The 18,237-nt window shown below is 42.1% G+C and overlaps 1 protein-coding gene across 1 annotated transcript; it reads left to right on the forward strand.

Moving 5' to 3' along the window:
• The first annotated feature begins 6,750 nt into the window (after positions 1-6,750).
• LOC139750099 (uncharacterized) lies at positions 6,751-14,669 on the forward strand. The gene is made up of 8 exons (XM_071664438.1): positions 6,751-6,995; positions 7,741-7,858; positions 8,631-8,824; positions 11,018-11,212; positions 12,462-12,560; positions 13,069-13,146; positions 13,865-13,963; positions 14,269-14,669. Exons 1-8 carry the CDS (start codon positions 6,993-6,995, stop codon positions 14,416-14,418), a joined length of 936 nt encoding a protein of 311 aa, XP_071520539.1. The 5' UTR covers positions 6,751-6,992; the 3' UTR covers positions 14,419-14,669.
• Positions 14,670-18,237: the final 3,568 nt, after the last annotated feature.

An 18,237-nucleotide genomic window follows, 5' to 3' on the forward strand; every position in this document is an offset into this window, starting at 1 on the left:
ATCATATCCACAAAGGACTTCAGAGAGTGAGTGCGTCTCACTAGGGAAAAATCTTGAAAAGGAGTTTTTATCTTTGTCGAGTCCTTGATATGGATGGAGAGGGGGAAGGGAAGGGGGGGGGGGGAAGAGGGTTGAGAGGAAAAGGGAAAAGAAAATGGAAGAAAGAAAGAGGGAGAGAAACCTGGAATATTGGTTGGGGGAGATGGATGTTTGGTACCGTTTTATATTACGTGGTAAAGGGATATACCCAGTCGTTCTTGGGCCTTTTGCTGCGATGTGAGGAGACGGAGTCGGGAGAGGATGCTCCGAGGCTTGGGTATGATTTTACTCCATGATGAAAGGTGTGGATGCTGTTTATAGATGTGAAGGTGAATTAAAAGTGTGGGTAAGGCTCGTACTCTAACTGTGCGGCAGATTTTTAAGTAATGTGTGGCGTATATGTTGTGGCAGATCTGCTCGCGTCTTCTCTGATCTAATCCAACGTTGACAGGAAAGTTGTGGTAGTTCTCTGTGTCATTTCTTATCGGTTCCTTGTCGTGACCTCTGGTAACTCTGGTCATCTCATGATGAACAAATCACGGTCGACTGACTTAGCAACTTGGTGTGTGTGTATGTGTGTGTGTGTGTGTGTGTGTGTGTGTGTGTGTGTGTGTGTGTGTGTGTGTGTGCCCTTAGACAGAACCGGCCCGTTCTATTCAAATGAAGAAAATCTAGAGTTAAGAATACAGAGCCGTGTCAACTACATTTTGTAAATTGTTACGTGTGACTCAGTAACCTGAGCTATGAGGGATATTTGACAACGAAGGCAGTGCTGCCTCATTGTGCAGTCTGTTCGAGCAAGAGTTCCGCCTCTTGATGAGATCCTCATGGCATGATGATGCACATGTTCCCCGGAGGCTGAGTGCTAAATATAGTGTTGTATACCGTCTGTAAACAACAAGGTAAGCCAGGCTGGCCACTACGGCCACAAATCGGCCAGAGACACAGTCCATCATCACGTGTCATTGCTTTGTGACAAAGGTGTCGTAAAACTTGATTAAGACAAGAGGACTCAACACTGTGTGAGAGGAGGAGGAGTCAATGACGGAGGGAAAGGGAGGTCGAAATATAGGGGTGGTTAGCACGCCGGAAGGCCTCTTAGTCTTTGTCCTGGAGCAGGCGCTTTGATCGTGGAGCTACGTGGCTGGCTAGTGGAGGTTAGGCTGAACGTAGGGGGCGTTGATCTTCGCTGGAGGCGCTGTGGATGATGGGAGGAGGATAACATATAAGATTCCTGCTAGACTGATGATGTCCCGCTTTGCATCACTGTGGTGTGCTGATGGAGGCCAGGACGAACGTACGTGCATGTGACCTGGAAGTGCCCGACCATAGGCCTTTGTTTGAGGTTGTTATCGCTTACAGAACTTTACAAATAGTATGCCAAAGAGATGTATAGCGTTATACATCAACATCTTATAACGTCTTTAGGATGTCGATCGACGCAGATTTATGTGTGAGGAAAGTATGAATAAGATATGCAACAGGAAAATAATCCCTGCAAAAGATATATGTGATCGGTACAAGGAAATTATGAAGGAAATGTAAACCAGCAAGCAATAAAAGATCCTTCAGACACCAGTGTAATCAGTGAGCCTCAAGAATGGTTGGCATCACACCTATCACTGTGTGAACTATGAGACACGGAGCAGCGGGTGAGAATACTGAAGCGAGGCTACGAGAGACCATGGCATCTCCTAACGCTGCTGGGTTGTGAGCGAATACAGATGAAAGTGATATAGATCGTAGCGAAATTCAGCTAGTGGGGAAATACCCGAGATTGGCGGGCGACGATCTGTAACCCTAATAAACATACATTTTATCACACTTGTAAGGCTGTACGCAGGGTAATCAGCTCCTGTGAGGTCACCACCAATTACAGGCAACTTGCCACTTAGCGAGGGGCTCATGGAGTGCAAATATTTGCTTGTAAACGCCACAAGAAGCGTCAGGAAATGCCCTTCCGTGGTGAAGTTTGATATGAGTTTATCAATAATTTTGAGAGGACGGAAACAATTCATTGTAGAAATAAATTCGTTTCATTCTGGTGTAATGTTTATATTACAGTAAGTGATGAATGGTCATATATCGAATGTATACTGGAACAAACAGACAACGATGTATTTACTTACGATTGTGCAAGTTCGGCTTCACTTCATTAACCATATCGTGGAAAAACGCTGCTTGACAACAAACCAGTGTTGAGTTATTGACTATTATTGAAGTTATTACATTTTCTGCAGTTAAGAATGTAACACAGTATCGCATGTCGCCTTTGCATAAGTTACGTACTAACGTACTTTTAACTGATGTGACCAAAACACAATAATTCACACCGATAAAACACCGAAACATTGACCCTTAATCAAAGGAAAGACTAGGGCAGAAACGGACGATGACCAGAGCAAAACATACCACTTTAGTTGAGACCAAGAATCTATGACGCTCTTATTCTTTGATATTATCCTAACCGTCTCTTGCTCAGCGAACTTCCATGAATTGATCCATAAACCTCCCAAAAATATAACGAATAGAACCCACACCTCCAGTCCATAAGTTAAACAAAAAATATGTATATCTAAAACTAGTATTGGACATAATTGTACGAGCTTGTGTTTAGTAATCAAAATTATGGCTTATATGTGAGATGATTGAACTTAAGGGGTTTATTGTGCACCGTTATGTGAGAAAACTCAGCTCATATTTCTCCATAGATTATTACACTCTTGACACGAGCTGAGGTTAAAAAGAAAATTATGCGAATCACGTTCCATAGCGTCTGTAGATGAGGCTGTGAATATCTATCTAATGAGGCCATGAATATCTATCTAATGAGGCTATGAATATCTATCTAATGAGGCTATGAATATCTATCTAATGAGGCTATGAATATCTATCTAATGAGGCTATGAATATCTATCTATCTATCTTGATTGTTTCTTGAGTGAAGGAACAACGACGAAGGAATGATGGAACCTTGCAAGTTATCATTCCAGTCTTCCTGGTGGCGCGGTTCAGGAGAGTATAGTGATGAGCATGACCGCCGTGTAGCCCCTGGGTGATCCGCGGTGCTTCATCCGATCTGTTGGCCATTCCTCACAGTACTCCGTTAAGGGAAGTACAGAAATTGTTTTGCGTTTTCCTCGAGTGAGTGAGGTCTGCGCTGCGCCCCGACGCGAATGTGGTGTTTACCTAAGGGGGTTACACCTGACGCTGAGTCCTTTATTGAAGACTGAAATTCTGTAATGAAAGTATAGCAAAGAATATTTTTTCAGACTTACACCACAGTATGTGATAACGTAAGAAAGTAAACTCTAGATTGATATGGGTAAAACTGAAGGTGGATGGAGAGAGATGGGTGATTATTGGTGCATATGCACCTGGGCATGAGAAGAAAGATCATGAAGCAAGTGTTTTGGGAGCAGCTGAGTGAATGTGTTAGTAGTTTTGATGCACGAGACCGGGTTATAGTGATGGGTGATTTGAATGCAAAGGTGAGTAATGTGGCAGTTGAGGGAATAATTGGTATACATGGGGTGTTCCGTGTTGTAAATGGAAATGGTGAAGAGCTAGTAGATTTCTGTGCTGAAAAAGGACTGGTGATTGGGAATACCTTGTTTAAAAAGAGAGATATACATAAGTATACGTATGTAAGTAGGGGAGATGGCCAGAGAGCGTTATTGGATTACGTGTTAATTGATAGGCGCGCGAAAGAGAGACTTTTGGATGTTAATGTGCTGAGAGGTGCAACTAGAGGGATGTCTGATCATTATCTTCTGGAGGCTAAGGTGAAGATTTGTAGAGGTTTTCAGAAAAGAAGAGTGTTGTGGTAAAGAGAGTGGTGACATAAGTGAGCTTGGGAAGGAGACTTGTGTGAGGAAGTACCAGGAGAGACTGAGTACAGAATGGAAAAGGGTGAGAACAAAGGACGTAAGGGGAGTGGGGGAGGAATGGGATGTATTTAGGGAAGCAGTGATGGCTTGCGCAAAAGATACTTGTGGCATGAGAAGCGTGGGAGGTGGGCAGATTAGAAAGGGTAGTGAGTGGTGGGATGAAGAAGTAAGATTATTAGTGAAGGAGAAGAGAGAGGCATTTGGGCGATTTTTGCAGGGAATTAATGTAAATAATTGGGAGATGTATAAAAGAAAGAGGCAGGAGGTCTAGAGTAGGGTGCAAGAGGTGAAAAAGAGGGCAAATGAGAGTTGGGGTGAGAGAGTATCATTAGATTTTAGGGAGAATAAAAAATATGTAATGGAAGGAGGTAAATACAGTGCGTAAGACAAGGGAACAAATGGGAACATCGGTGAAGGGGGCTAATGGGGAGGTGATAACAAGTAGGGGTGATGTGAGAAGGAGATGGAGTGAGTATTTTGAAGGTTTGTCGAATGTGTTTGATGATAGAGTGGCAGATAATGGGTGTTTTGGTCGAGGTGGTGTGCAAAGTGAGAGGGTTAGGGAGAATAATTTGGCAAAAAGAGAAGAGGTAGTAAAAGCTTTGCGGAAGATGAAAGCCGGCAAGCAGCGGGTTTGGATTGTATTGCAGTGAAATTTATTAAAAAAGGGGGCGACTATTTTTGACTGGCTGGTAAGGTTATTTAGTATATGTATGACCCATTGTGAGGTGCCTGAGGATTGGCGTAATGCTTGAATAGTGCCATTGTACAAAGGCAAAGGGGATAAAAGTGAGCGCTCAAATTACAGAACTTACTACCTCTTCTCTATTTACCAAATCATTCTCAATAACCCTCTCACTTTGCACACCACCCGACCAAAACACCACATATCTGCCACTCTATCATCAAACGCATTCAACAAACTTTCAAAATACTCACCCAATTTCCTTCTCACATCATCACTACTTATCTCCCCATTAGCCCCCTTCACTGATGTTCCCATTTGTTCCCTTGTCTTATGCACTTTATTTACCTCCTTCCAAACATCTCTCACCCCAACTCTCATTTGCCCTCTTTTTCACGTCTTACACCTTCCTCTTGACCTCCTGCCTCTTTCGTTTATACATCTCCCAGTCATTTGCATTATTTCCCTGCAAAAATCGTCCAAATGTCTTTCTCTTCTCTTTCACTAATAATCTTACTTCTTCATCCCGCCATTCACTACCCTTTCTAATCTGCCCACCTCCCACGCTTCTCATGCCACAAGCATCTTTTGCGCAAGCCATCGCTGCTTCCCTAAATACATCCCATTCCTCCCCCACTCCTCTTACGTCCTTTGTTCTCTCCTTTTTCCATTCTATACTCAGTCTCTCTCCGTACTTCCTCACACAGGTCTCCTTCCCAAGCTCACTTACCCTCACCACTCTCTTCACCCCAACATTCTCTCCTCTTTTCTGAAAACCTCGACAAATCTTCACCTTCCCCTCCAGAAGATAATGATCAGACATCCCTCCAGTTGCACCTCTTAGCACATTTACATCCAAGAGTCTTTTTCGCGCGCCTATCGATTAACACGTAATCCAATAACGCTCTCTGGCCATCTCTCCTACTTACATACGTATACTTATGTATATCTCTCTTTTTAAACCAGGTATTCCCAACCGCCAGTTCTTTTTCAGCACATAAACCTACAAGCTCTTCACCATTTCCATTTACAACATTGAACACTCCATGTACATCAATTATTCACCTCAACTGCCACATTACTCACTTTTGCATTCAAATCACCCATCACTATAACCCGGTCTCGTGCATCAAAACTACTAACACACTCATTCAGCTGCTCCCAAAATACTTGCCTCTCATGATCTTTCTTATACCCAGGTGCATATGCACCAATAATCACCCATCTCTCTCCATCCACTTTCAGTTTTATCCATATCAATCTAGAGTTTACTTTCGTACACTCTATCACAGACTCCCACAACTTCTGTTTCAGGAGTAGTGCTACTCCTTCCCTTGCTCTTGTCCTCTCACTAACCCCTGACTTTACTCCCAAGACATTCCCAGACCACTCTTCCCCTTTACCATTGAGCTTCGTTTCACACAGAGCCAAAACATCCTGGGTCTTTTCCTCAAACATACCACCTATCTCTCCTTTTTTCACATCTTGGTTACATCCACACACATTTAGACACCCCAATCTGAGCCTTCGAGGAGGATGAACACTCCCCGCATGACTCCTTCTTCTGTGTATTCCTTCAGAAATATCTTCATCATTATATTAATGTTCAGGGCTTTTTTGACGAGTGGTTACAACTGGACGTTGACGGCCTTAACGGCCAAATAACCATCCATCTGCGATCTAGTACAGGAATTTCAGAATGATTTGTATTTTTCTGTCTGACGTTCGGCAGCTGGTATGGGTTGTTTATGGGACAACTTTCGAGGCTGGTTCTGTAAGTTTATCCCAATCTATTGACTCCTCTCTTGCCGTAATCAGCAACAAGAAATGGCTCCGCGCCTTCGGGAAGCCATACAACCCAATCAGTTTAATATCCTAACCAAGAGAATTTGCACATTTAGTAATATACAATTCAAAATCAACCTCGTTTGTTTATCGTGTCTTTATCGTGTGCTTGAGGAAAAATACTAAAGAAAATTATACTCTGTGACGTCAAATGAAAACAGATTCTTGTGAAAATAAGTCATCCCACACAATGCGAAAAAAAGTATATATAAGTCATTCACACAAAAGTGTATACTACAGATACCTATTAGAAGCTAATAACATGTGGATTATGCTGTATTACAGGTAGAAGTTACGTTAGTGACTAGTGGAAACATATAACCAATAATCATATGAAAAATAATCGTGCTTCAAAGGGGTCCGTTTTAAGATATCAACATGTGAAAGAGGAATTCAAGAAACGTAAAGAACTTATATATGTCAAAGAAGATATAACAAAGCAAAACAGAAGAACCTGCATCACACTTGCTATGATAAGATCGACAGATTAACTGATTCTTCCGAAGCTGGACCATTCTGAACAACTGATAGATATGGTAAGCTTATCATGTTATATAATGCTTAAACATAAGTCTGAATGGTGTTACCTCAATTGGAGGAGTAACGTATTTGCATGGGGTAGATGTATGTGGTGATTTGCATGGGTGAAATCTATTGTAGCAGGTGCCATCTTAGGAGGGATATTATTGATATGGGGCAAATCACATTGAGGTGGGGTTTCATATGCAAGGAATACATTTATTGGAGGAGAGGTACCATTTGCAGAGGATGAACCTATCGAAGGAGGGGCAATAATACTGACGAAGTAGGTACACCATCCATCTGCATGAGTGAGTGTCATGAACGAGGGTATCAATTGCAGAGGGTAAATATATGGTGTTGTTGTTAGGTGAAGCGATCAAGCAAACAAACATCATTAGGGATACGAGAATTAATGTTTAACAAAAGTTAGTCAAATAAAAGCTAAATTAAGACACCGAAAACTAAATCAACACACCAGAGACAAATTGAAACATCACTAAATCAAAAGTAACACAACAGAAGATGAATCAACACATAACAAAAGCTAATTCACCTCATGATAAAACCATATATCATAAATTAACACTGAACAAAAGCTAGAAAACACATAAGCTAAGTTAACACAGAAGCTAAATTAACACAAAACAAAAGCTAGCTTAACACATAACAAAAGCTAATTTACCTCATAATAAAACCAATATCCACCGGTCGTGATGACAACCAATTCGCTCAAGTTGCCTTCGTTTGCCGATGTTGCAGCGCTGCACACGGGTGCCGACGTGGGCTTGGCTGTACTCAGGGACGCTGCTGCTGCTAACGCTGGCGACGACCACGATCATCCGAACGAGACGAGAGACCAGCTGCTCCAGCGGGGAGGGTAGGTCGTCCTTCACTAGACACCACATCACCAACCAGCAGCCTCCTCGTGACCTTGTGGGTAATGATGGCTAGCCGAGGGGGCCTTGATGTTGTGATGGAGGTAACTGACTTACCATTGTGCCTGAGGACCTGACCTGCTCCCACTACACTTGGCAGGGTAGTGAGGACCTGACCTGCTCCCACTACACTTGGCAGGGTAGTGAGGACCTGACCTGCTCCCACTACACTTGGCAGGGTAGTGAGGACCTGACCTGCTCCCACTACACTTGGCAGGGTAGTGAGGACCTGAGCTGCTCCCACTACACTTGGCAGGGTAGTGAGGACCTGACCTGCTCCCACTACACTTGGCAGGGTAGTGAGGACCTGACCTGCTCCCACTACACTTGGCAGGGTAGTGAGGACCTGACCTGCTCCCACTACACTTGGCAGGGTAGTGAGGACCTGACCTGCTCCCACTACACTTGGCAGGGTAGTGAGGACCTGACCTGCTCCCACTACACTTGGCAGGGTAGTGAGGACCTGAGTTGCTCCCACTACACTTGGCAGGGTAGTGAGGACCTGACCTGCTCCCATTACACTTGGCAGGGTAGTGAGGACCTGACCTGCTCCCACTACACTTGGCAGGGTAGTGAGGACCTGAGTTTGCCCCTGTTGCGAATTCTTCACCGTCTTACACTTCCATTGTTGCTCGAAATTCTGAGATCATAATGTTTATTTCATCAGTAGACAAAATTCCTGAAATCTAATGATTGGATCACTGTCAAATGCAGTGAGGAAATGTCTGCGGCGACGCCTGCGCGCTCCGTTAACTTGGCGCGACGCGCAGCTGCTGAGGTATGTGCGCGCTAGGATGGAGCCCCCACCACGGGTGACCAGCCCCCTCCACCCAAAGAACCCACCCTGGGCCCACCTACCCACCTACAACGCCACTCAAACATACATCATGGCTCTCACACAGGGCAAGGTAGAAACTATTATCATTATTATCATTATCATTATTATCATTATCATTATTGATTTTATCATTATCATTATTATCATCAACATTATCATTATCATCATCATCATTGTTGTTGTTTTTATCATTAATCATCATTATTATCATTATCATTAGTATCATATATAACTCCAGAACCCTTCTTAATGGGTTTCCTGCAGCTTTGGACAAAACTATGTTAGAATCAGAAACAGAAAAAGGAACGACCCTTTGGTGCAAGAAGTTGATGATAGATGGAGCCGTGGTGCAGGAGACTTTTCCGGTGCAACCTCATGCAAGAGCAGTCCAGTTACACCAAGTGTATATATATATATATATATATATATATATATATATATATATATATATATATATACTTAATCCCCGTTTCTCGCATTGGCGAGACAGCGTCGTGAACAGACGAAAGAAAGGCCATATGTGCTCACATCAATTCTCTAGCTGTCGTGTGAAATGTTCTGAAATCAGAGGTACCTATCGACAACCAGGCCCCACAGATCTTTTCATGGTTTACCCCCGAACACTTCATACGCCCTGGCTCAATCTATTCACAGCACGTCAACCCCGGTATACCACATCGTTCCAATTCACTCTATCCCGTGCTCGTCTTTCACCCTCTTGCATGTTCAGTCCCCGATCGCTCAAAATCTTTTTCAATCCATCCTTCCATCCCCAATTTGGTCTCCATCCTTCCCACCCTAATTTGGTCTCCCGGTTCACATTGTTCCCTCCACCTCTGACACACATATCCTCTTTGTCAAACTTTCCTCACTTATTCTCTCCATATGTCCAAAACATTTCAACACAACCTCCTCTGCTCTTTCTACCACACTCTTTTCGTTACCATACATCTCTCTTATCCTTTCATTACTTACTCGATCAAATCACCTCACACCACATATCGTTCTCAAATATTTTATTTCCAACACATCCACCTTCCTCCACACAACCCTATCTGGAGCCCATGCCTCGCAACCATATGATATTATTGGAACTACTATTCCTTCAAAGAAACCCATTAGACATCTTACCAGCTGCCCCTCTCAGCACATTTACATCAAAAAGTCTCTCTTTTACACGCCTGTCAATTGATATGTAATCTATTAATGCCCGCTGACCATCTCGTCTACATACAATCGTGTACTTGTGTATATCTCTCTTTATATAACCAGGTACTCCCAGTCACCAGTCTTGTTTCAGCACACAGCTCTAAAAGCTCTCATCTCTGCCACACTACTCACTTTCGCATTCAAATCAGTTGTCACTAATACCCGGTCCTGTGCACCAAAACCGCTAACACACTCGCTCAGTTGCTCCCAAAACATTTGCCTCATGATCTTTCTTCTCATGGCCAGGAGCATAAGCACCAATAATCACTCATCTCTTACCACACGGTTTCAGTTTTACCCACATCAATCCAGAATTTATTTCTTTATGCTCTACCGCACACTCCCACAACCACTGCTTTAATGGTAGTGTTACTCCTTCCTTAGATCGTGTCCTCTCACCAACCTCTGACTATACTCCCAAGACATTTACCCTTTACCCTTGAGCTTCGTTTTACTCAGAGCCAGAACATCCAGGTTTCTTTCCTCAAACATACACCCTACCTCTCCTTTCTTTTCATCTTAGTTACATCCACACACATTCAAACACCCCAGTCTGAGCCTTCGAGGAGGATGAGCAATCCCCGCCTGACTCTTTCTTACTTCTTCATATATATATATATATATATATATATATATATATATATATATATATATATATATATATATATATATATATATATCCCTTGATTAGGATATATAGAATGCTACCCAAAGATTTCCTGAGAGGGGTGAGAGATGGGGTCTTGAAATGTTCCCTTCCCGTACTATCAATTTCGAGAAGAAACAGAAGCCAGGAGAATTTTTCTCTCTAAGGCTTAATCGTCTGTTCCCGACGCTACATCGTTTAGGAGAGAAGTATTTCTATTATATTCATGGAATGCTGTAGGTATTCATAATTTTCATATATTAGTGTATAGGATGGAATGCAGTCCTGAGATGACACAGAAATTGTGGGTTTGAGTGTTAAAGTTATAGAGGGGAGAACAAGTTATATGTCTCTCAATTAACTTGGGCATTTTTCTCTGTACCTGTGGTGCTGCCATCTATTGGCCAGGTAGACGGGGTGTTCGTGGAGGTGGGAGCTCAGGACGGGCTCTGGTTGAGCAATACCTGGTGGCTGGAGGCTGCCCGGGGCTGGCGTGGACTCCTGATCGAGGCTGACCCACGCAATTACCAGCTCTTACGGGCGTCACCAAGGGCTTCTTCCACCCTCCCCTTCTGCGTCACCACCAACCTGAAGGTGGCTAAGGTAAAGGACCCGAATCACGCCGCCGGTCAGGAGGAAGGGTTTGCTGTAGAGGAAGAGAGGAAATTAGCATGTGATCTGTACCTAAACACACACACACACACACACACACAAACATGATGTAAAGGTCGTGAGGTAAGTGGAAAGCGAGGAGGATTGCATCAGCTTACAAGGGGACCTAAACAGACTCTTAGAGTTGGTCTGATACGTCGCTGATATTCAACCCGAGCAAATGTGAGGTAATGAAGATGATGCAAAGTAAAAGATTATTATCACCTAGCAGGAAATAATCTTCAGGATTCTCTACGTGAGAAAATTATGGGAGTACATATCATCCCTAACCTGTCGCCAGTTTTCCCATATTAGAATAGGAGTTAAGGAAACAAATTTTCTTTTGTCGAATATTATCAGAACACCTTTCAAGTATATGGATAAGGAAATATCAAGCGTATCCTATATAAGGCCAAAACTACAATATGCTCCTCATATTTGGTCTCCGTTCTTTTAGAGGCACAAAGAGCTAAGATAGAAAGTGCAGACGAGGACAACACAAATGGTAATAGAATCAAAATAGCTAGAGTATAGGGAAAGTCTAGAGGCTTTGAATTTGGTCACTTTGGAAGAAATAAGAGTGAGGGGTGAAGCCTTTAGGTTTTTAAAACAGATTGGTGACGTGGACAATGGACATCTCTTCGAGAGATGTAGAGATAGAGCGACCAGAGGACATAACATGAAATAACGCGAGAAACTTGTTTAAAAGGAAGTAGAGAGTTACTATCATGGTAGTATCATGGTGGATGAATGGAATATATTGATTGAAAACATAGTTAATGCAGACAACACAGTAATTTAAGAGATAGGGGCCTCACAAATGTAAAACTCACTCCCTGTACATTATAGATGGGTAATTACACACAGTTTTCTGTTCACTGGTTCATGGTGTCCCAACACATTTAGAGTTTTGATAGATATAACCATCTTCCGTCGCTGTCCTTCACTCACAATAAAGATACTCGCCATAGATACAATGAAGATCACATTCTCTCCAATTTTTCTGTCAATGTTGTTAAAAATGATTTTTTCTCCATCTTTTTTCATTCAATGTTGTTCATATTTTCGTACATCAGTCATTTCTACATCTTGTTCAGCATTTTGAGAAAGACGTGTTCACTGTAAGATATATATTTATGAGATGATTTGTAGAGAAGTGGATGAAGGTAAGGCCTGACCCTCTTCGTTGTCATCTACACAGGAGCAGATGGTGAGGACTCGTTCTCCGAGCAATGCCACGATGGGTCTGCTTCGAACTCACCAAGGGCGCTCCAAGCTCTCTAGATATGCGACCGAGACGGTATGGCTTTCAAAGGAGGATCCCAGAGTTTGCTTCTCTCTCTCTCTCTCTCTCTCTCTCTCTCTCTCTCTCTCTCTCTCTCTCTGATGCTTTGCTGGATGGATGTAGATCCCCGCCGTGTTCTATATCACCTACTCCACTCTCCCTTACAGCAACAGTAGACGTAATCTTCAATAATACATCGATGTTCATACCACCCACCCCAATTGCCTGTGTAGTACGACCAACTACTCGTTTATGAAGAACTAGGTCTTGAGTGATCCTCAGATATGTATTGATGCTATCCTTGACCTGGTCTTGAGTGATCTTCAGATAAGTATTGATGCTATCCTTGACCTGATCTCAGTCAGAGATCTGCTTCAGCTTGCCTCAGTACTGTCTCAGCTTCGTTAAATACTTGTCTTAGTCTTCCTCCGCTCTTGTCTCAGTTAAGGTTCCAGATTTGCCTCCGTCCTCCTCCATCTTGGTCCAGTGGTTGTCACAGGTGTCTGTATGTCTTCCCTAACAGGACCTGTGGGCTGGGCAGACTTGGAACACCACCTGTTACTCGCTGTTTACAGTACTCGCCGCCGCTAAATATAGGCAGGTGAGTCTGCAGAGGAGAGAGAGAGAGAGAGAGAGAGAGAGAGAGAGAGAGAGAGAGAGAGAGAGAGAGAGAGAGAGAGAGACTGAATTAGAGATGAAGTTGCATGAAACTTCAAAAGCTATGAAATAAATAATTTCTTCTCAGTATAGATATAGTCCTTATCAAAATTGCTATAGAGAATGTATATGGTCTGAGAACTACCTTAACCATTCTGATGGTTATAGCATGAAAATGAACTGTTTAATGACTTCTGTAGTCCATACGCCAAGAACCTAATCACCCAGTCAACCAACCAGCCTCGTTGTTGTTTAGAGATAAATCAGCTTTGTCGAACCTGCGGTCGACGACCACGACCGCAGTCTTGGGGAAGGAGTCCATGGGAGCAAAGACCACTTAGTGACATGGAGATGCTCCACAGAGAAGACCTCCGTCGGCGCATGTGGAAGTTCTACAACCCTGTGTTGTATCGGTTAGCGTTGCTGACCGCGATGCACTCATGGTTCCGAACGGGGTCGAGCGCATAGGTTCGAATCCTGATTGAAGCAGTCGGTTTACTTTAGACCCAGTTGTTCATCCCTTCTTAGAGGTTTGGTCGATAAACTGGGTACCAGGCTTAGACAAGGATATATATATATATATATATATATATATATATATATATATATATATATATATATATATATATAGTTAGGTCTGGCTGACTTTTCCACCACTCCAGATCGATCTCCTGACCTTTGATGTGTCTGGTGGAGGACTTGAGATGACATCAGAATTCCTGTTGATGAACAATAGACTCGGTAAACCTTATCATGTACAGGTGAGTCGCACGTCTTCCTCAGCGTCTCATTTTCGTTTTGTCAATTCCAGTCTTTCGTTTTCTATTTTCATTGTTTTCAAGAACCATTTTGTATTATCATTTTTTTCTCAGATAATCAGGTTCCTTCAATATCTTTTATTTGTTTATCAGTTTCTCAGTTAATTATCTCTTTATCAAGCTGATGATTTTTCACATTTAGAAAATAAAGACACCAGTTTAGTGTATGAAAACAAACCATTGGCTATTGATAACTGAATAACTAATCATTGACTCATATCAACCGTAGAATTCTTATTCCCTTGCAGCTCATCTTATACCAGGACTCTCTCCTCGAACAGTTCTTCAACTTGGACGAAGTTAGAGAAAACTTTCAGTCGTATGGATACAACCTCTTGAAGATGGGGCAGGTCCACTATCTCATCTACCACCACTCGTTTAATGTTGTTATTGCCTGACCATCCTTCCCTTTGGAGAGATAATGATGATGATGATGTAATGATGATGATGATGGTAATAATGATATTGAAAATGAAAAAGATAATAATGATAATAATAATGATAATGATGATAACAATGATGATAGAAATCATGATGATAATGATAATGATGATAATGATAATAATAATAATGATGATATCATTCTAATTAGTAGTTCCATTATCACTGTCACTGTTCTATGAACACATTCGAAAAGCATTATATGTCCTTCGTTTCTCTCAAACCCTCTTGTTTAATGACCCCTTCCAACCTCGCTCGGACCTTGGGGTCTGTGTGGTCTGTGTGTTTGTGTAACCCCTACACACTCCCCGCCTCGCAGACAAAAAGAAAAATACCCACAAGCTAAAAATAAAGTCACCTGTATTAGTACTGTGAAAAATGTTGGCAAATATTGAAGGGCGAGTCACTGCCCAGGCGAAGCAAAACATCCATTTATAGGATGTGAAACGCTTCGAAATTTCATCTTGAATCACATTAATGTCGAACGTAGTCTCTGCCGTCATACCATTAGTAATGCGTCCCCCCCATTGTGAGACGTTGTGATTGGTTCGATATTATCAAATGATCTAACTCTGTCATCTATGATTTCATCCTAGTATGAGCTAGGCGGGACATAATGCTTTGTTTATATGTGTGTGTGTGTGTGTGGTTTCATTCAGGTTGTAGCTACTGAACTGTCTGATTTCTTCACCTCTCTCTCTCTCTCTCTCTCTCTCTCTCTCTCTCTCTCTCTCTCTCTCTCTCTCTCTCTCTCTCTCTCAGGGGCACAGGATTCACCTTATCAGCCAGCAGACACATGTGAAGCAGAAGTCAACCTTATCTTGTCCATTTCTTTTTTTCGATCACACTTCCTTAACTGCAGCCATTACTATCTTATCAGGCTTCTCTCCTGTGTGACATGCAGCAGTCTCTCTCTCTCTCTCTCTCTCTCTCTCTCTCTCTCTCTCTCTCTCTCTCTCTCTCTCTCTCTATCTGGGGAGTTTTGAGACTAAATGAAGTTTTTTTTTCTTCCCTGTTGTGATAAAAACGAGAAATGAGCGAATCTCGCAATCAGTAAAAAAAGAACAGTCTTGCACTGGAGTATTGGGTGTAATTTTCCTTTGCTGTGCTGATTTTACTGCCATGGGCAAAAGCGTTTGGGAATTGTCCTGATATGTTTGCTTTTCTCCTCCCGTGTGTGTGTGTGTGTGTGTGTGTGTGTGTGTGTGTGTGTGTGTGTAATTACCCATCTACTGAGTGTGGGGGAAGGAGTTCTACACTGGTGGATTCCCCATCTCTTGATCTCTTCTATCATGAAACATTGTAAACTTTTGTATACCGTCAGCGTTTATAGTCTCATCACTTATCACTTTCTTCCATTACTGTGGAGTATTTTCTTAAACCCTTTTTCTTATGCGTCTCATCCTTGATTTCTTGTTATAATCTCTCATTGTTCTGTGTTTACACCTTTCAAAAAACTACGAATTGTCAACATGATCAGAGGGTGTCGATCAAATCGTCGCTTACTCATCTCTCTTCCAGGATGGGCAGGTTTGTCACCTCTAGCCTCTATCTGTAACTCAGGTTTCTTACTTTTTGCACAACTATTACCCTCCTTTAAACCTTTTCTATTAACTTTATTTAGCAAAATTGAGGTTGTATATGATGTGCATAGCTTGCTGAATTTTTCCTTATCTGCGTGCTTAAAAGCGATTCAGTACTTGCCAATAGACAGTCTTAAGGAAGAAACGTGGCGAAGGATTAGGTAGAATTCCGACTCCCAAGTCCCTCTCACTCACAAAAACTCGTGGTTGGAACTTGTCTTAAGTCCTCTTGTAAATAACTGCAGCCTTCATCAATCTTTACTTCCCTCATGATCTCGGCATCATCTGCTAACATATTCATACACGAGTCCAGTCCTCTTGGTGAGTCATTTTCATAGGTCAGGAAGAGCAATGGTCCCAGGACAGGGCCCTGCAGCACACCACTAGTAACTGTGTTCTCCTTCCCTCTTTTTCTTGGCTGAAGATCCTGTTTCTTACCAGCCTCCTGTGTGGTAAAGTGTCAAACTCTTTCCGGTAGTCTAAGAACACACAATCAGCCCATTCCACTTCTTTGTCTAAAACTGAGCTCACTTTTTCATAGAAGTCTAAGAAATTCATCGTACTTGATCTCCTTCCTCGAATTCAGTGTCATCTCCCACTTTGGTAATTTTTCCTTTACAAGCGCTCGTCCATTACCTTTCTGATCCTCTTTTTCGGTGCTTTACAAACAACGTTTGTCAGAAAGACTAGTCTGTAGTTCAGTGCAATTTCTTAATCTCCTTTCTTAAAGAGAGGCACGATGTTAGCCCCTTCCCATTCCCTTGGCACTACACCTACCCCATTCACTTGTCAAAGAATATCTTCAGTGGTCTGTCAAGAGTACTTCCACACTGCTGCAACACATATAGAGAAACGTCATCAGGACCACCAGTCTTACAAGGGTCACTGCACAGTGGTAATCATCTTATGTTTTCCCTAGTTATCAAAACCTCCTTCCATGCTCATTTTGCTGTTGTCATGGTATGTAGTGTCCTCCACTGTGAAAATACTCCTAATCTTGTCATTTTCCTCCTCTCATATTCCTACCTCGTACTTTACAACTCTTTCCTCTGAATATCCCAGCCTGATTAGCTGCTTTTTGACCAACACTTTTCTCACAATGTATTTACTGAAAAGTTTTGGATTAACGCCTGAATTGTCTACAATATTCTTTTTATAGTTTGCCTGATTCTTCTTCTTTATCTTAATGTATTCCTCTATTTCCATCTTATGCATTTCCAGCACTGATTGGCTGTTCTGAACCATCTCTGATGGTATTTACTGATCCTCATTTGCTCTCTGACCTCAACTACGTCTCTTCCTCTTCTAACCTTCCTCCTCTCTCTGTGTGACTACTGTTTCTGTGTTACTGGGAGACAGTTTTACACTCGTGTTATCACATATCTTAACCTTGTATGAATGTAGCATGTGTTTACTCATATATATATATATATATATATATATATATATATATATATATATATATATATATATATATATATATGAGTAAGCACATGCTACATTATATTATACATATATATATATATATATGTATATATATATATATATATATATATATATATATATATATATATATATATATATATATATACACATCCCAGCCTAAGCCATGTACCGACATATTCATCAAACTTGAGGGAAGGATGAACAGTTGCCTGGCTGTGTGCCAAAGCCTCGCCCAGGATTCCTGCTTGTGCAGACCCGTGCGTGAAGTAGTCAAAGACGCTGACTACTTCACCATGGACGCCCATGCGCGCGCGCGCGCGCGTGTGTGTGTGTGTGTGTGTGTGTGTGTGTGTGTGTATGTGGACCACTGTAAAAAAAAAACCCGGTTCACCAGTTACCGTGACATACTGAACATGACTTTTATTGGACTATAACGAAGCGGCGTCGTTAATGAAACCCCCCGAAATTCACGCTCGAAAAGACAGCGCAGACGTTCATGTGGCCAACACAGGACCTGGGCTACGTTGTTGGACTTTGTGTGTGACTCCCAGCGGGAAAGTTCAGCTCGCAGTTCACTAGTTTGTTGAACTTCTCTCAGTTGTCACCGGACAGAGCACAAATGACAAATCCTATTCGACAAATCCCTCTTATCAATTTTTTTTTTTCTTTCGTTTCGTTCAACAGGGACTATACGTTCGAGTAATCTTAAAATTATCATTGTTTAAATGATGATGGGTTTTCTTTGTA

This window comes from Panulirus ornatus, chromosome 9, assembly GCF_036320965.1.
Source record: "Panulirus ornatus isolate Po-2019 chromosome 9, ASM3632096v1, whole genome shotgun sequence".
Taxonomy (NCBI): Eukaryota; Metazoa; Arthropoda; class Malacostraca; order Decapoda; family Palinuridae; genus Panulirus; species Panulirus ornatus.